Source organism: Coptis chinensis, chromosome 6 (assembly GCF_015680905.1).
Source record: "Coptis chinensis isolate HL-2020 chromosome 6, ASM1568090v1, whole genome shotgun sequence".
NCBI classification, from domain to species: Eukaryota; Viridiplantae; Streptophyta; class Magnoliopsida; order Ranunculales; family Ranunculaceae; genus Coptis; species Coptis chinensis.
Window position 1 is genome coordinate 61,969,674 of NC_141461.1, and position 19,997 is coordinate 61,989,670.

Sequence of the window (19,997 nt, forward strand, 5' to 3'; positions counted from 1 at the left end):
TGATTTGATAGCATACATTATATATATGTATACCATCCTCTAGTGAATGTGATTGTGTTAATTAGTTGGTTAGATTTAAACTTCAAATTAGTGCATCCTGAAGATAACACGTACATGATATGACAACATAGATTCTGGTTTAGACATTATGTATTCAATACTCTAGTCATAGAGAGAAGCATCGGTATTAGTTGGAATTAGGCGGTTAGATTCAAATTTCAACTACAAGTTCCTGATATAATAGCATAACGCCCCTATAGTACATTATGTATACCATCCTGTAGTCAATTTGAGAAGCAAATGTTTTACAAGTTCATTAGGTGGTTAGATTCAAATTTCAAATTAGACTACCCTAAACACAACACCTACTTGATATGACAACATAGCTATCATATAGGCCATTATGTATTCCATACAGTGGGAAAGAGTGTAGCATAAATTTTTGTGTTATCTTTGTGGTTAGAATCTAAGCCTATAATCTAATTTCAAATTAGAAAACCCTGAAGACAGAACGTTCCTTATATAACAACATACTTCACCTATACAACATTATGTTTTCCAACTATGGTTGAAAGTGATAACCATAGATTTTTGTTACTTGTTTTAATTAGGTGGTTAGATTCACTTTAGAAATAAGTCACAACCTTTCAGTTCTTCAATAAACGGTTGTCTGAAAGACTAAATGTCTCCCAAGATTAAAAACACTCATTTCCAATTATTGGGCAACTTCTAAGCATTGAGAGGATATCAAACCTGAAAACTCCACACTAACAGAATAACAATGGAAGGATCTTCTTTATCTGTATCCAAAAAGACCAAGAACAACTCCATCAACACCGACACCGACACCGACAACAAAAACAACAACAAGGAGATGCCAAATGAAATTTATGAAGAGATAGTCAAACCTACTCCACTTCCATTTCTCAAAAAAGCAATATTCGTCTGCCAAAAATGGGCATCCTTTACAAGTTCAAGTTCTTTCACTAAGGACCATGCATTGTTGATGGGATCTTTTCTTGGTTACATCATAAATACATAATACAAATGGGAATCCAGGATATCTTTTGCATCTAGCATTGCAAACAACCTACCAATTCCAGGGCCAACTTTGGACTTCAAACCTGATGGCACATCGGTCCTTGCCTCGTCAATGGAAGGTATTGTTCTCTTGAACACACCTTACAAAAAATACCAAAAGTTATATGTATGCAAACCAACGACTAGAAATGTTCATTGCCTAAATAATCCTAGGAACATATTCTTCACAGAATGTGTGGGAATGGTGGTGAATTCAGTGGAACCTTTGCAATTCACTATAGTTAGGCTTTCAATACCCAACCACAACACTATAAAGCTTTCTAGAGACAACAAATCGAGGAAATGTATCATCTATCATGTTGAATGTTTTGATTCCCAAGTTAACCAATGGAGAAGGTTGGAGGACCTGGAGTTATCTTTTAATGATGAACACATTAAAAAGAATGATGGAGTTGTTGCAAAAGGAAATCTTCATTGGTCTCTTTGGGATGTGGGAATATTGGTTTTTAACGTTCGATGTGAGCAATGGACAAGGATTAGGCTACCAGAGACTCAACGTCCACCGAAGTTATACACGCTATTTCCCTATGATGGCTCCATAACTACTATGTTATCTTTCTGGGGTGAGGACGACACCTGTACTGAAATATTAGAACTTTGGGTTTTGCAGCAGTACGAGAACTGTGTGTGGAGTGAACTGAGGACGTTTATATTGTATGAAAGTTTTTTCCATTCAAAATTCATCGACCTACTGCCATCAGACATTGGAGTTTTCAGTTGGTACAACAAGATCATATGGTACAATTTCATGGAGAAGAAGATCCTATCAGATCATGTAATCCCAGCAAGTGGCATTCATTCCATTTTCCCATTCATGTCAGACTTTGCCGAAACCCAATTTAACTAGTGGTTTATATATGTAATTATTTATTTCCTATTATTCAGTACGTTTTAATAGACTGGATACTTATGTATCAAGGGTAGGAAGCACAGCATTGTGTTCAATTAGTACTTAATTAAACATGTTATTTCATTTTCCTCAATGGTTACATGTAAGACAACGTAACTATCCCATAAGCCAACATAGCGTATCTCTAACAGTTTACCAACATAAGATGTTTTTGCCTCTTATAAGACTCAGAGGTTTTATAACCTCTTATAAGATGTGGACCAGTGATTTCGGACATATTTTTGGTTTGTTTTTTGCCTCTTATAAGAGGTATTCTACTAGAAATGTCTTATAAGAGACATGATTTATGTAAGTACCCAAATTGGATCTACTACAATTATGTAAGACTTGTAAGCTAGGAAAAGACACAAATGCCCCAAGCACACTACCCCTTGCCCTCGTTATCTCTTCTTCATTCTTCCCAGACCAACAAATAATTGCTACTGCCACCAATCACGAGCTCCATCTCTGATATCGACTGAGCGACTTGGTGCTGTTGCCACAATAGTGAGAAAGTGTGAAACTGTTGTCGCCACTGTCAAGCTCGATCGAGCCACTCGGTATGCAATAGAAACTTTTTTGGCATTGATTAAATTGGCGAGATGTCTCTTTAATTATGCTAGTATTCATGGACTCTATTCATTATTGAATTTGCACTCACACTTGCATTATTGTTGTTGCATTGTATGCCATTGTTTCAATTTCTTTTTATTGATTGTTGTGGCTGGTTTGATGCCGACTAATTGATTTTTGGCTACTGATTTATTTATTTTCTTTTAGTACATGATTTTAGGTTTGCTGTTGACAGATTCTCTCTTTATTTTAATTTTGGGTTGTTGCTGACTGATTGATAAGAATGTGTTTAGTTTAGGATAAAATAGATCAACAAATCAAAGATGGAGTATTAGCAAAGGAAGCCTACGTTTGAACTTTGACAGAGAACCATGCCATTTTATATTTTGAACGATAATGGAAGTGCTCACACACTCATAATTATGCCAAGTTCTAGTATGTTATTCTCTCTTTGAAATGCATGAACTGTTTTTTAATTTGTAAGCATACTACGCAATGTAATAGATACATTGAAATGGTTATCCTGGTTATATGTAGGTGTATATGGATTATTTTAAGTTATCCTTGTTGGTGAGTCTTATAGCATTAGTGATATTGTTCAAACATGTAAGAAGAAATACACTCCCAAGGAGAGTCCGTCACAAGATGTGCATTTCCTCATGTAGTGGATAAGATTTAGTTAGGGAGACTTTGAATGGCCCATCAAAACAAATTTTCCAATCTTTTAGGATGTTGAAAGAATCTTTTCAAGCATTGTGTAGTCATTTTCGAGAGAGAGGGTACTTGGCCAATAGTAAACACCTACCTTTGGAAGAGAAAATGATGATGTTCTTGTTAACACTTAGTCATAACACTCGTATGACACATGTAAGTTGGTTATTCCAACATTCTGGAGAAACAATCACAAGTACTTTCATGAAGTGTTGAAAACTATGATTGTGTTTTCCAAAGAGATGATTGTACCACCATCTTGGGATGCCCCAGTTGGAGAACTTAGAAATATAAGGAACTTAGAGAAGGAGCATTCAAAGAGGCTGTTGGAGCATTAGATGGCACTCTCATTGATGCAGTTAGTCCTCCTAGTTAACAGGCCCCTTACAGAGGTAGAGGTGGAAAAGATTGTTAGCAAAATGTGTTGCAATTTGTGACTTTGACATGAAATTCCAATTCATATATGTTGTGGTTGGTTGGGAGGGACTGCCCATGATGCTAGGGTGTTAACTACTTCAGTGGGGAATCCAGCTTTTAGGTTTCCATTACCTCCTCGAGGTAAGTGTGTAGACTTTGTTTTAGTGTAATTTTATCTACAAACTTATTACTTGTATATGCGTAGTAAATTGTCATCTATTTCCATTGTACAAATAAATATTATCTGTGTGACGCGGCTTACACACATACTTTGGGGCATTATGTCCCCATATCGTGGTGTATGATATTGGCTTGCTAACTACAAACGTCCTGGGAGTCGTGCTAGGACTAAGGAGGAGAAGTTTAACCATTGTCATTCAAAACTAAGGAATGTGATTGAGAGGAGCTTTGGAGTTTTGAAAGCTAGGTTCCCTGATTTTAAGCAAGATGTCAGGGTATAAGTTTACAATTCAGAGGAACATAATCATTGCTTGTATGGCTCTTCATAACTTCCTTTGTAGAGTTGCCCTCAATGATGTTTCATTCCAAGCATATGGTAATGAGGAACTTATTGTGATAATCAAATTCCAGTAGTCCCAGAAAGTGAGTTTTGGTGTTGAGCAAGTTTTTAGGCCACATGATGTCATGATCAAGCTTATATGGTCAATTTACGATCTTAAATTGCAGATATCCTTATTGCAAGTCTTAATAATCTCGAGTGATGTTCTTCTTAGTCGTGTTTTATGATGTATAACTTCTTGTAAACTCTTGTTTATTTGCTATATTTATGACTTGTAAACTCTTGTTTTCTGACATATCGATGATATGAGAATGTTTAGACTTATTTGCTTGGTGTTTGAGTTTATTATATCATGACATGTAAATAGGTTGATTGTGATGTGATATGACTTTATTCGAAATTATTGTCAATATTTATAAGCAGGTAAGATGGCATCAAAGGGAGATAAAGATGTTCTTTGCATCTGTGGTGGGGGTACATGTAAGGCTAAGGTATCGAAGACTTCAGAGAACCCTAGGAGAGCATACCTTACATGTCCAAAGGGTGTGGACTTTGGCAATGGGTGGATGAGGTGAAAATGTGTCCATGTAATGAGGGAATTTGTAAGATAAGAACCTCGCATACCCCAAGAAACACAAATAGAAAATTCTATCATTCACCATAATAGGATATTTGCAACACACACCTTTTTTGATTTGCAACGGTTATTTAGCGTTAGTAAGTTTCCAACGTTAAATAAGCGTTGGTAATGTTGTAAAGCGTTGCTTTATTTGGGTGAATTTCCGGAATTAACTGCTAACGCTTAAAAAGTGTTGGAGAAGTGTTAGAAATTAAAAACTTAAAAATTTCGCGAACAGAGGGAAACGAAAAAAATTGAAATATAAAACATAACTTTTTTTTCTCTCCTCTCAATCTCTCTCACCGCCGCATTATTTCAAGATCCCTAATTTTCGCATTCCTCAAAATCAAAATCAAAATCGTTACTAGTAAAGAAAGAAGAAGAAGAAGAAGAAGAAGAAGAAAACAAGGAGTTTGCAGTTTGAGGTAATAATCTTTCATTTTCCTTCTAGTTACTTTTGTTTCTGTTATTTCATTATCTGCAGTCATCCGGGGCTTGTTGAGCTAGGTTGCGTTTCTTTGATTCAATAAGTTTAGTCTACAAAATGGTTCCATCGTAAGAGAATTTCGTAGCTTAGTTGATTTATTTTCACGAAATGGGTTCCTTGAAGAAGCCAAACATGTGCTTGAAGTAATGCCCTTTTGGCGGTTGTTGTTTGGAGATCCATACTTGAATGGTCAGGGATTCATGGGAACGTAAACTTGGGTGAATGGGCATCCAAGCATTTACTTCAGTTGGTTCCTAAAAATGATGCAAAACTTATGTTTTGTTGTCGAGTAAAAGCTTAAGGCAAATGTGATTTAGTCAAATGAGGGAGAGTCCTAAAAAAGAAACAAAGAGTGTATGTTAACAAAGAAGAAATATCTTTGCTAATTTCATCTCTATTCCATTCTTTTCTATAGTTAGTCACCAAAGGTATCAATCTAGCTTTCCCTCGTAGAATTTGCTTAATATTGTTTCAACAGTGGAAACTGTGTAATCTTGAATCGATAAATGCAACTTTTGTTTTTGTTTTATTTTTCAAAATTGCACGCCAGGTTGGTTCTAGCTTTTCTATAATAGAGAGAAAGTAGCGAAATGTATCCGAACTTAATTCAAAACAAGTTACACTTAAGCTATGAACCTCAAATTGCTCGTGTTTTGGTTGGAAAGTTGCAAGTCCGACAAGGGTGGATGGAAGGATATCTTGTGGAAGTATTGGTTTTGTGTTTAAGTTTAAACAACCATTTTGTTACAGTAAAACCAACAAGTACGTGAAGGCCCCTGTTTTTTTTTAACTCCATTGGAAGTTATCAAATTATGTTGATGGTCCTAAGGTTACAACACCTTATTCAGGTTTATGGTGTGATATGGTATCCCCTCATTGACAAAATATGGAGGGAAAAATCATGCAGAGAGTGGCATTGGACATCAAAGTGATGATTTGGTACTAGTTGTCTAGTAACGCCGCAAGGAGGAAGGACTAGTTTCAAAACCTGGTTTTCTATTGTGCCTATTTATTCAAGCGATAAAAAGTTCAAAAGGCTATCTCAAGTAAGTCAGGTTTTCTACCTAGTACTTACATGTCGGTATGTCACGAACGAATGGTAACCGAATGCAAGGGTGTGGGCATGTAGCTCTGTTTATGTGGGGGTTTGCAGATTTAGTAGGAGATCTACATAGTTGCTTTGGACTTTAGGTGCCACTTTCGAAACCATTGCCTGGTAACTCTTTTGCTACTTTAAAGGCGTAATTAGGATACGCATTTGTTTCAGTGTCCTTTTGCTTTTCTACTTTGGGCCTTTTTGTTTTAATGACATAGGTCCTCCAAGCCCATTTTTTCAGATCTTATTAATGTTTGGTGAACTCAACCATTGTATTCATTTTTTTGTCAACTTTACAACCTTGTCCTTATTTTACTAGCTTAATTAAAGAGAGAGACCGGAGGCTAGCCTACTTGAGAACATGATTTTATTAATACAAATTAGAGGTGCCCTAACCTCTAGATTCTTAAAAAAAAAAAAAAGACTAGCCGATCTACTTATGCGACGTTATTGGATCTGGACTTGGCAAAATTATGGACAATCGCAAATAAATATATTTACGGTCTTTATATGGTATTTTAAAGTTTTGAAATGGAATCAATCAATTGATTTTAAGTGGTTGTAATAACATTTGTATGTTAAACTGTTCTAGCTTTTTAATAGTAAGCTTTCAATGGAATGGAGGCAATCTCTAACCCACCGGGAGGGTATAGGTTTGAATGCGATTGTGATATCTCTCAACTGCAACAAGCTTAACAAAATGAAGTAGAAATTGACGGCTCACAATAGGCTCGAATGCTACGCGAATGAGACCCAACCTGCAGGTCAATGTATTTAGAAAATGGTTCCATTTGTGATCGTGTGGGATATGGTTGGAAAGTATTAGATGACAGTTTGATGGTAGAGGTATGAATATCCAGAATGTCATCCTGACCATAAAAGGCCTTCTTTGCTAGTGGAATAAAGTGTTTGTGGATTTTAGAAGCATTAATTTTGAGTCTTTTATTGCGAGATGGAGTGATATTATTTATAGAGTTCCTGGATGTGGGGTTGTTAGGGTTTTAGTCTTTGATGACGTTCTTGTATTTTTTTTCTTTCCTTTTTTCCTTGTGCTTTTAGGTTACTCCTTTTTTATTTGAATGAAAATCTTCACTTTACCGACACTACACCATAATAGGGATTTTGCAACAATTGCATTTTTTCGTTTGTAACACATATCCAGCCGTTAGTAAATTAATAACACTTAGAGTTCCGTTACGAAATTACGTAACCGTTAGTAATTTACCTGAAATATTTTGTGACGTCTATTAGATATTAACTAACGGTTACTCAAATGTTGCAAGTGTTAGAAAAAAGTAAATAGCAAAATTGGGACTAATTAAAAGAAAACAAAAAACTGGCGAAATGTTGAACGAGATTGTTTTCATTTCGTGCTCATTAGGTCAACAACCCTTCAAGTGAAAAAAGAGTAAACAAAAAGAGGAAAATGGGTGTTGGTTATTGCTGCTGCCGCCGCTGCTGATGCTGTTGTCAATGTAAGTGTTCATCTTCCTCCTCATTTCTTCTTCCATCCATTTCTTCCTCTTCTCCATCTTGCTCAATTCGCGACTAATAAGAATATTTTTTTGCTCGATCTCGCAGGGTTTTTAAAGTTAGCTGCTGTGGTGCCAAAAAGGACATACCTTTATTCAATATTTCAGCACGAAATTGTTTGATCTGTGGAAGGAAGCTTGCTTTGAAAATGGTAACTAATAATTAGGGTACTTAGCTTCACTGATTTTGTTTTCGTCTGGTTATCAGTATAGTTATAAAAAGCACTTGAATTGTTTGATTGCTTGTCTATATGGGGTTGGGTTTTTTGGGAATTGTTAATTTTCAAGTATAAACTCCATTTTAGTATATTGAGTGATCATTTTCTTCAAATTATTGTTACATCTTTTTTGTTTGTTTTTAGTTTTTTATCCGAATGGTACAACACCCTTTTCTTATGTTCATGTGTTTTTCAAGTAACAAGTGAAAACAGGTTAGCTTTGTTGAGGTTCGTGTGATCAAAATGATGTATGAACCATGTCTTTATGTCATGTTTAGATCCTGTTTTTAAGGTTTTAAATATTGAGAAGTTTATACTGGAATGGCTAGTTTTGGTTTTTTAAATAAATCAAAGGCTTATCTTGTGTTTTTAAACATCTCCTTTGTTTTACTCTTTGGTTTGTTCTTGACTGCCTATTTCTTCACATCAAAGAGTACTCTTGTTTCAAGTTCTAATCTACAATTGATTACTGATGCTATAAAAGATTACAGAGAGTTACGAAAACAAAAAGGCTATAAAGCCAAGTGTCTATTTCTTAAATCCCAACAGTCATGTGACACTAGTGGTTACATTGACTATTTTTACCTGTTTTATTGTTTGTGTGGGAATTGGCCTTTTTTGGGTTCTACCCTTGTATTCCTTTGGATTCTTGTGTTGTTTTACATCTTGGGGGATACAACTTCTACTTACTTTTGTACATCACTTGAAAGCTTGTCAAAGGTATTGAAATTGTCTCCTACTATAGCTGGAGTTACACTTTTGACTGGTCAACCGAATCCACAGTCAAAGAAGGTGTAACATAATCTTTTGTAGAGCATTGAATTATGGATTTAAGTTTTAAAGAAGAGTGTTCTGGCTTAAATGAAACCTAACCGACTCGGCCAAACTCAACACGTGGGAACGGAGATGACCCAAGTCCTTGAACACCGACTCGACTGATTCGAGAGAAGGAGAGGTGGAGAGAATTAGGAGAGGTTTTGGTAGAGATAAACCTCTCCATGGCGTTTGTTTTTGACACTAGTCTTTTCTTTTTGTTGGTCCTTTTTATTGGGACGTTTTGGAGGAAGAGTTTTAATGTGTGAGTTTTTTTTGGTTAAGGGGAGAGAGAATATAGTTAAGGGTAGGAAATGATAATTATCTCAAGTAGAGTAGAGTAAAAGTAATGGAATCTAGTAACTTTTTTTGTTTTAACAAAAGTCCAGAAAATCCAGGTCAATGTGGTCCGTTTTGGTTGACCTAATTAGATTCTCTGTGTCAAGTTATTGAGAGTTTATATTTGTGTTAATCAAGTCTGAAGTTAGTTAGAGTGCATAAATTTGTTTCAGCAGAATACTAGAATCCCTAGCGTAGAGAGCATCGTCTATGTGTCTTCTAATATCATACAAGAATCATAGTATATATATTACTTAATAACAATTCAATCATATCCCAAGTCCCAACACACAATAGGGTCCCAGGAGAAATTGAATGTATGTATGCAAACTTATCGCAAATTGAGTGGTGTTCAACTATTTTACGCGGTAATAATAAGTAAATAATAATCCACTTTGCAGTACCGACACTCTATCTCAAATAAACTCTCGTGCGTCTTTCTGAACAAGTACAACTTTCTTTTATATTAGTTTTTATATCTGTCCTCATAACTGGAAAAAACCAGCTCTGTTCAAATATTCTCGTGATCTCGTTCTCTCAGACACTTCGTCATATATTATTGCTGCAATAAAATTTCTTGTCTAATTTACATGGTTTTAGATAAACAAGTGAGATAGTGAGATTGGATAGAATTTGGGTTTTTTAGATGGGGAGCTCTGAAGAGAAAGTTGTTGCTGTGATCATGGTTGGTGGACCAACTAAAGGTGAAATCTTGATTTGATTACGATTGAATTAGTTGAAATTTTAGTGTTTAGATTGGTAGGTTGGATTGGTGGTGTCTGTTTTTTTTTAGTAGAATTTTGGTTATTGTGTTTGGATTTTGCAGGAACTCGTTTTCGACCGTTGTCGTTGAATATACCCAAGCCATTATTTCCTTTGGCAGGGCAGGCAATGGTTCATCATCCAATTTCAGCTTGTAAAAGGGTATGCTCTTTAATACTTCTGTTATGTGTTTGGATAATTTTATTTTATTTATGTAATTAAGATGAATTATGGGCTTGTGTAGATCCCTAACTTGGTGCAAATCTATCTCGTTGGGTTTTATGAGGAGCGTGAATTCGCATTATATGTTTCGTCCGTTTCTAATGAGCTTAGAGTCCCAGTAAGGTAATTGTTATGCACTAGTGTGTTTCTAGCTTTAACTTTGGTTACGACTATCTGAAAGTTTGGGGCTTATTGATATGCAATTGCAATGCTGAAATTTTATAGATACTTGAAAGAAGATAAACCACATGGTTCAGCTGGTGAACTTTACAACTTTAGAGATCTGATCATGGAAGATAATCCGGTTTGACTTCTATTTTTCTCCTTACTCATGTTGACTGAGATCTGTTTGTATAATGATTTTTTTCCAGGTTCTGTGATTCCATTTCCAATAACATAGCTAATATGGTTGTTGTTTAATGTGGCAGTCACACATCTTTTTGCTGAATTGTGACGTTTGCTACAGTTTTCCATTGCCAGAAATGCGTGGTAGGTCTATCAAGTCGCTGATGTTTAATACTCCTATTAATAATAAAACCGTAACTGTTTCTACCTTGAATTGTTTTCTTTGTGATCTCATTGTTGCTTGTTGTTTTTGGCTTGCCCTTCATTACAGCTGCCCATAGAAGTTATGGTGGGATGGGAACAATCTTAGTGATTCAGGTCGCTAACTGAAGCATGAACTTTGTTTGAGTAGATTTGATGTCGGCTTAGTTGATTTTTATCATGCTCATTTTTTTTCCTCACTTTTCATGTGCATGTTTCAGCCGAATCAGCAAATCAGTTTGGGGAATTGGTGGCAGATCCTATCACCAACGAATTATTACATTACACAGAGAAACCAGAGACCTTTGTACGTAATCAGTTTAGATTCAACTTCTTTTCAGTGTATAGTCGGCAGCTTGTAAATGAGAACTTGTTTCTGACCAATGTCGTTTTCTTGTGATCAACAGGTGAGTGATCTTATAAATTGTGGTGTGTACATATTTACACCAGATATTTTTACCGCCATTCAGGATCTATCTACACAACGGAAAGACAGAGGTTCGCAACTATAGATCTGTGCTGATAGGATGTCAATTCAGTTTCATTTTTTTTTTAAACTTTTTATATTTCCATTCGATTAGAACATAGTGCATATTGGATTCAAACTGCCCCGTTGAGGATGAATATTTGCGAGAAGTAAAAAACTTCTATATATAAGAGAAAGGCTTTCTTTTTCTTCACTCCTGTTCATGTGTGTTTGTGCGTGGATGTGCCTGCAGTCTAGACCCATATAACTAGGAAACTCCAACTTCTAGGCATATTCCATGCGACGGATTTCTCTTTTAGTTCTACGTACATATTCCTAACTGTAATTCTTCTCTAATGAGGTGATACCTTTCACGTACTACCCTACGCTTAAGCACGTCTAGTAGATTGTTATTTGACACTGAAGTTAGTGAATGGGTTGAGCATGTATGGAAAAACAAGGAAGTAATGATCTCTGCCCTTTCTCCTATCCCTAAAAGTCCAATGATCCCCAAATAAAGTCGTGGCTGTATAGTTAACTCATGCCACCTTGGACCACACCCTAGTCAGAAATGAAGCTCATGTTGTCGGCCTCTTGTCCGTCAGCCAATGTGAGTGTTTATACCAGGGACGTGTGTATTTGTATTCACCTGCTTCTTAAAACATAAGTGAAAAGAATTAGCATGTGTCAAAATATGTGTGAGCATGAGTGCTAGAAGACAATCACTTCTGAGTTGCATACAAGCCACCTGGCTAATAGACCCCCTTTTCGTCTGGGTTCCAACTTTCAATTGTACTTTTGGAATGTCAGGACATTAACTGTTTTTTAGTGAGGTTGTATGCAACTCACATAGTGCGTTTCCTATTGCATCCTCTGTCAGGTCATGTATTGTTTTTATGCTTTGCAGTATGAATTTTATTGGCTCGATGTTAAAGTGGTGTTTAGCTAGCTTCATATCTTGAACATATCTGTTTTTAAAGGTCTTACGCACACACAAAATTCTTTGGACTATTTCATTCAGTTTTTATCAAAGCATTGAACTTCAATAGATAAATGATCACGAAAGAACGTTTAAAGCTGGTTCCTATGATTTGTACCATCTGAAAGCTTTGGCTAATCTGAGTACAGAATTTATAATAAATTTAATAGCTCGTTCTAGTACCAACTTTTGGGTCAAATACTGAAAATGGCCTTCTCTAATACCGTCATAAACTTTGGAGTTCCTAAAGCCTGCAATCTCTCAAGTTACATTCATAAACATAAATCAAAATCGATGACTTGTGCATTTGAAAATTGAATCTAGCATTTGGTTGTTACCCTTGTGAAAACAATTCTACTATATATTGTTTACTCATCTGGTTTCAAAACATCTATTCTGGACTTTGTGATAATATGATGAAAATTTTGATTTGTTTATTTTCTCAGACAAAAGATAATGTGTCGGTAGATATATAATGTTGTTATTATTGCTGATTTCTTATATTACTACTGTTGATTTTCTTTTCATTTTTTCATTTTGCAGCTAATCTGCGACGTGTATCCAGCTTTGAAGCTCTCTTCAGTCAGCCACAAAGTATGATATTTAGCTTTGTAATAAGTTTGTTAAATTAGGGTTATTTTGTCTTCAAAACATCATGGATTACTCAACGTGATATCAAAAGATATGTTGAATTTACTTTATTAAATGCATTGTCTTGTAATTTCTGGAAGTTGAAATTGTCTGGATATGAAATTTCTCAACGAAATTTCTCAACTGGTTGTCTACATATTAGTGTTCAAAAACAACATAGAATGTGAACATGTTATATATCTAATGATGTTATTTGATACATAATCTTAACAGCATGTGTTGTCATTGTAATTTTTATGATACGAATACACAATCTAGGACTTGCGATTGAACACACTTCGTTTAATTCTTTGGTAACTGAAATGATGCAATAAGGCAAAGTCTGCAATCAGTTAAACTCTTGCTGATGCAGAGTTTACTTCTTTCTTTTTGAATGCAGTTGACAGATGTGATTATTATTTACTCATGGAGACATTATTATTGCCATGTCTCCATTGGCTTGCAGAAGAAGAAGCTTTACTTTCTTTGACTTCTATCGGTATGTTTTCTGCTTCAACAGGACACTTCCTTCAGATTTTGTAAGATTGGATCAAGATATTTTATCACCTCTTGCCGGAAAAAAACAGCTATATACATACAAAACACTAGATTTCTGGGAACAGATCAAAACTCCGGGGTAATAAATTTCAGCCAATTCTCCATTTTCTTATTTTTCCTCTTTGGCATTAATAAGGAGACTCTGATGACTTATCCAAACTTTACAACTGAATGTGCAGAATGTCTTTGAAATGTTCCGGACTCTATCTTGCACAATTCCGATTAACTTCTCCTCATCTTCTGGCGGCTGGCGATGGTTCAAAGAATGCTACCATTGTTGGGGATGTGTATGGTCATCCATCAGCAAAAGTACATCCGTCTGCAAAGGTAAATGAATTTTTTTTCAGACCAAATACAATTTTCCCCTGTTGTAGCAATTCATAAAAAGTCCATTGAATATGACGATTTTAGACCAAAAACACAAGGTGTTTGTCACAACCTCAGTGAACTGAGCCATAGGAATTTACACTGACTAGCCCCTGAAATAACAGAGGTATAATGAGGAAGACCTATATTTTACCATATTTATAAGTCAGCATAACTTTTTGGTGCTTGTTAAGGCCAGTTTATATCATATGATTGAATCCTTTAGCCTAATTTATGATGTAGCATGAAACTCTCATCTTTTGCATATAACGAAATCATTATTTTTTGTTATCCCAGAGTTCGAGACGGTCGAGGCATGTGAACAAGCGTACTTTAAGGTATGTCAGATTGGCAGAATTTTTTTCCTTATGAAGAAGCATTTAACGGAAATAATAAGCCCGCCGACGATCATCTTAATGTTCCTGATGAAGAAGCATTTAATACATGCGTTGTTGGCCAAAAACAAGGGAGTTGGACTACCTTCCCCTTTGTCACAGGTCTTCATCCCATTCCATTTGTTTTTTGCATGATGGTTTTATAAGTGTCTTCATGTTTGTCTATACAGTAGTATAATCATGACTTTGTGCTTATTTTATATTGGTGGTGGTGGCAGTTACTTTAATGGGCTTAACTATTGCTGCTTCTGGATGGAATACAAACTTGATCGTATATCTAATAGAATGTTTCAACATCAAGAATATCGAAGCAGCACATATATCCAACGTTGTCAATGGTTCCTCCAGTTTTTTTCCTATAGTTGGAGCTATCATCGCTGATTCATTCTTGGGCAATTTCTTTGTTGTATCGATCAGCTTCATCGTTTATATCCTTGTTGGTAGTAGACTGACTAAAAATTACTTACATGTATCTTACTCTTCAAACTCAAAAAGGCATAGTCATAAATATATTTATTCGTTAAAGAATAGCTGATATGGGTTTAATTTAATTTGCATGTACTTATCTAATGACATTTATTTTGGCTTATATATTTTCAGGGTCTTGTTCTATTAACACTAACTGCAAGCCTCCAATCATTACAGGTGGCCCATATATAAAAGGGCTAGAGAAAACAATTTTTTTTTTATAAAATGAAAATTTGTTAGTAACGGATACAGAACCGTTAGCAACAATTTTTTTTTTATACAATGAAAATTCGTTAGTAACGGATACAGAACCGTTAGTAACAGAAAATCGAAGTGATCTTTATATCCGTTACTAATAGATGATAAACAAATTTGATAACCGTTACTAATAAATTATAACGGTTAGATATCTGTTATTGAAATTAATTTCAGTGACACTTTATAACTGTTAGTAAATTTTGTAACGGATAATAAGTGTTACAAATATCCGTTACTAATATTAGTCACGCTTTTGTGTCAACGCAAGATAACCGTTACTAATATTTTTTGTAACGGATATATATCCGTTACAAATAGGCTGTTATGGTGTAGTGCGATGAAAGCATAAAATAAGAAGTCCCTACTGATAAAAAAAAGAACAGAAAAGACAAGTTCTACCCTACTACTTGAGTTATTAGTTATTACATATTGGATGTTTTCTTATGTATTACACATGGACATGTGTTTCCTTATCTATGGTACTACTTACCAGCATATAAGTAAATGCAAGTAATTGTGGTACATGTTTATCCATTTATGCACTTTTTTGGTTAGCTGGTTATATTACATTTAACATTGCATAAACTGCTGGCTTTCTTGAAACCTATAAGCTCACGCTCCTGAGAATTTATGCCATTGCAGATGTTAGAACTGCAGTGAAAAATAAAGTTCCCTCGTCCCGCTCTTTAACCTTGAATTGGGTTACATATTGTATCGAGACTAGCAACAAGGCTGTTGTTCTTAAGTTGCATAAGGAATATGTGCCCATATGTATGGAGGTCAGTGAATATGTGCACATTAATGCTCACTTATTATTCTTTTTACTTTTTTTTTTACATTATGATGTTGGGCAAAATAAGTATAAGCTGTTTATTTCATACATTTGATAAACTTTTATGTGTTTTGTAATGCTTAAATGATGGAACCCTGAAGTTAGAGATGCCTCATTTTCTGTCATGGCAGCAATAGCTAAGGTAGTTTGTTGTAAAGTATGTTACTGTTAGTGAGATTACTTTGATGGTAAATAAAGGAAAAATCCAACCTTTGAAAGCAACTGTGTTTTAGATTCTACTTTTGTAGTCTCTACTTCTCTCTTTTGACATGGAATGTTTTTTTATTGTTCTTTGTTCTTTCTGATAGTCTGTTGGAATGAGACCTTTAGAAAGGTCTCTTGAGAAACTTGACGAGGTGAGGAAAAAGAAGCTCGCAGAAATGATTGGGGGCTCTGGAGGTGGTCTGCTTCCTAGCACAACTACAGGTCCGCGTATTTTTAATTCAGTCATCCTTTTTTGTTAGAATATGCATTTTTTTGAATTTTTTATATTCGGAAGGCTTTTGGCGCTGTTCTTTTCGCTGTTTTACTCACAATTTGGTTTACCAGCACCGGTTTCAACTTCAAGTGGGAGCCTCTCAGGTCCAGAGGTGTGTTCAGTTCTTGGTTTATCTTCTTTCACATATTTTTACTATTGTTTTTTTTTTTGTGGCAATGATTCAACTGGCTTCATCGTTAGGATCTATTATCGTTGTTGTGTTCTTCTATGAGTTCTGTCTCTCGTTATTTATTTGATAGATAAATATTTAGTTAGTTCATATTTCTTATTAACACATACCTAATTGATTATGCTCCGATCATGCCAATACTAAATTTTCAAGTGTATAATATTGTTTCCAGTTCCACAATTAACAAACTTATTTGATATTCTCAGGAAATCTGCTTTTAAGTTTGAAGGATCGATTACGTTGTATTATTGATTAAGAAAAGAAAACCCTCGATTACGTACTATTATGTCTACCTGTTCTAAATGTTATCAGGGGCTCTTTGATTCTTCTACCAAATTTGTTCCTCTTGTGCTAGTTCATTGTCCATTTTGTTTGTTTGGTGTATTATTTGTTGTTGTGAAAACTACAATTCAGTGATTAAGTAGGTTCATTTGACCCTTCTTTACTGCTTATTTGTTAAAGTAACATGATGACCAATACTTGTAGTCCTGTACTGAATGCATACCATACCATTAGCATTAAGCAACCACACATTTCTTTTATGTTTTCTTGTTTTTGGGTTTGTTATTTGTATCCGCTTAATATGATTTTGTACCTTTTTTCCTTTTATATTTTCATTTGTCTTGTGGCTTTTATATTGTACTGTATTTAAGTGTATTGCCTGTGTTTAACTTCAGTGCTACAAAGTCCATAAATATTTTTATAAGACTGTTGAAGTAATAGTTTGAATTATTTGACTTGAAGAGTTCAATGTAGAAGGAGAAAGAGAAGATAGAATGATGAAAGAAGACGAAAAGAGAATGTTGTGTGTTGTTGTCACATGCACTTGCACTTATATTTAGTTAAAGTGATTGAGCCACTGCATGAGAAAGCATAAATGGCCATTTTGTCCAGACCTTGTAATAACGCAATTTGTTAATTGTCTCTGTACACTTGCCTCCATGTTGGTGCACTCTCAATAATGACAGCTATGAAATTACCTAGAGTTGATCTTTTGGTAGGATGTTAGAAAATAGCTCATTAGTCTTCAGGAAGTGGGCACCTATAGCTCCTGATGGTGTTGTCTCATGAATGAGATTTGTATAACTTCAACATGCTTTTGAAGGCCATATGTATTGGATTTTTTGCAATATACTAATAGCAGCCCAAGTGACTAATAACAATCTGGAACTTCCTGTTAGATTTTACCTCTGTTATATGGCTCCTAAATAATGGTCCTGGGCTCTGGTGATGAGGGGAACTGAGGGACTGTCTGGTGTTGTATGCTATAGAATCAGAATGGTGATGCCATATTGGTTACTTTACTTTTTAGGTTGTTGGGAGTTCACTTGTAAGAAAATCGGCAGCAAGCATGCTCAGTGGGAAGAATCCCATTCAAGCTGTTGTGAGTATCTTTCCTTTTCATTATTCTTAGTTAAATATGCAACATTTTGTCAATATCAACATGGTCATCGTCATTTTCATTCGTTTGACTTCCTTGGCTATTTTAATAGGCAAGCAAACAAAAAAGTGTTGTTAGCAAGAAAGGGGATGGTGGTGTGCATTCAAAGGCTTTGGGATCAGTTAAACTTGAAGATGTTGAGGTAAACTATCTATAGTCTGAACTGGTTTCTGTCTTCGGTTTGAGATATCTATAAGAGCTTTTGGTGGTTGTATTGTTCAATGCTTTCAGCCGGCAGATATGTCCCTTGAAGAAATTGAAAGCCGATTAGGGTCTCTTCTAAAAGAAGATACAATTTCCGAACTGAAGAGTACTGTATGGAAGGAACAACTTACAGGTTCTGAACTATCATCTTGTGTCGTCTCTTCTTTAATTTTAATAACTCTGGTCATATGATCAAGTCCTGCTTGTTGCTTTTGTCTGTGTTACTTAATTTACTTCATAAGATCCTATTGTAAATTTTATTTCTAAAGGATTTGAAATGATATATTCCTCCCAAAGCGTCAATTTCATGCAATTTGTTGGAAGGCATGTGATGCGGACATCAATTAGGCCCAAGCCCAGGACGTTCCATAATAGGAACGCCTCTTTTCTTTTAGTATTAGTTCTTTCCTTTTAGAAGTTGACACATGTTGTGTTACTATTAGTTGCTTTTATTCTGGCATTATTATAAATAAGGGCTTGGAATCTAGGGTTAGTTAGTTCATTGGTTGAATGCTATTTTAATTCCAGAGTGAATAAAGAGAAACCTTCGTGGTTCTTTTCTTCTTCTTAGTTGTAGATGTCTTTTATTAAATCGCTTCCGCTCGATTAAATCTACATCATATCATATGGCTTGAGAAGATTTTTGGAAAAAAATGTAATTGCTTTGAGCATATTGTACATAATTTTGATCATTGTCGTGAGGTGTTGGGCTTCGGGGCACTACACCATAACAGGCTATTTGCAACACACCTTTTTTGCTTTGTAACATTTTTTTAGCGTTGGTAAGTTGCCTACGCTATATAATTTTTTCTTAATCCTCTTATTGTCTGCTTCATGATCTTTTCTTGGTTGACTATTTTATCTTAATGCTAGGATCTCTTTTGGAGCATTTGTGGAAGTAAATGGGCGTAGGGTTTTCCACAACGCAAGCTGTTATCTCTTGTTTAGGATCATATAGTATGAAAACTTTTTTTATGGTGATAGTTCAACAATAAGTTTGTGAGGTTTAGAAAATCGCTCAAAATTGTGAATGTATATGGTTGGATTAGTTTTGTACTTCATCGCAGTTTTTTCCCATATATATTATGGTTTCTTTGTAAAATAGTATGAAAATGTATTGTTATGCGAGGGATAAATTTAGCTTAAATAAGAATTTATGATTTATGTATATGGTGTAAGAGGGGGTATCTTTTTGTAGGTTTAGCTAGTCGCTACAAAATATGAGAAATTATTTTTTTTATCAACAACCCATCAGCAACGGTTCATAACCGTTACAAATGATTTTTAAATTAATTATTTTTACATTAACTAACAACTTTGCAACGGTTAATAACCGTTACAAATTACCAACGCTTAAAAAGCGTTTGTGAAATAAAAAAAAAAAAACCGTTGGAAATGTTTTAAATTTGTATACAAAATAGTTATAAAAAGTGTTGCAAATCATTATTGCAACGCTTTTTAAGCGTTGGAAATTTCTATTTGCAACGTTTATTAACCGTTGCAAAAATTTCCAACACTTTACCCACGCCATATTTGCAACACTTAAAAAGCGTTGCGAAAATTATTAGCAACGTTTTTTTGCCGTTGCAAATAGCATATTATGGTGTAGTCGCCCACAATCAACTAATGAAGGATTTGCAGGATGTGGATTCTTCTAATGGTTTGGGGAGATGAGTGGCACAAGCTCTACGTCTGCCATAACAAAGAATGATTCTAGTGAACAAGAAACACTTGCCAAATTGTGCACATTTGTTAAGATGAAACAAGCTATAACAAAGGATGTTTGTGCGGGTTTCTTGAAGAAGATGGATGAACTTGGGATCAATGATGTAGAGAAGAAGGATAATAAGGAATGAGTTTTATTAGGATATCAAAACTATTTTTTAT

The 19,997-nt window shown here is 35.0% G+C and overlaps 1 protein-coding gene and 1 pseudogene across 2 annotated transcripts; both read left to right on the forward strand.

Annotated features, from left to right (window-relative positions):
* Positions 1-7,545: 7,545 nt before the first annotated feature.
* Positions 7,546-14,834, forward strand: LOC147493841 (uncharacterized; annotated as a pseudogene). Its single transcript, XR_015199821.1, has 15 exons — positions 7,546-7,888; positions 7,995-8,097; positions 9,962-10,019; positions 10,142-10,239; positions 10,322-10,422; positions 10,525-10,603; positions 10,728-10,788; positions 10,916-10,962; positions 11,060-11,152; positions 11,253-11,343; positions 12,834-12,884; positions 13,441-13,557; positions 13,658-13,805; positions 14,142-14,182; positions 14,458-14,834. The product of XR_015199821.1 is annotated as an uncharacterized LOC147493841 (transcript).
* A 1,035-nt stretch (positions 14,835-15,869) lies between these two features.
* Positions 15,870-19,162, forward strand: LOC147493842 (protein MOR1-like). Its single transcript, XM_086566237.1, has 7 exons — positions 15,870-15,939; positions 16,106-16,223; positions 16,347-16,387; positions 17,778-17,849; positions 17,959-18,048; positions 18,138-18,243; positions 18,984-19,162. The coding sequence occupies exons 1-7, from the start codon at positions 15,922-15,924 to the stop codon at positions 19,010-19,012; spliced, it is 474 nt and encodes a 157-aa protein (XP_086422363.1). The 5' UTR covers positions 15,870-15,921; the 3' UTR covers positions 19,013-19,162.
* The last annotated feature ends 835 nt before the right edge of the window (positions 19,163-19,997 follow it).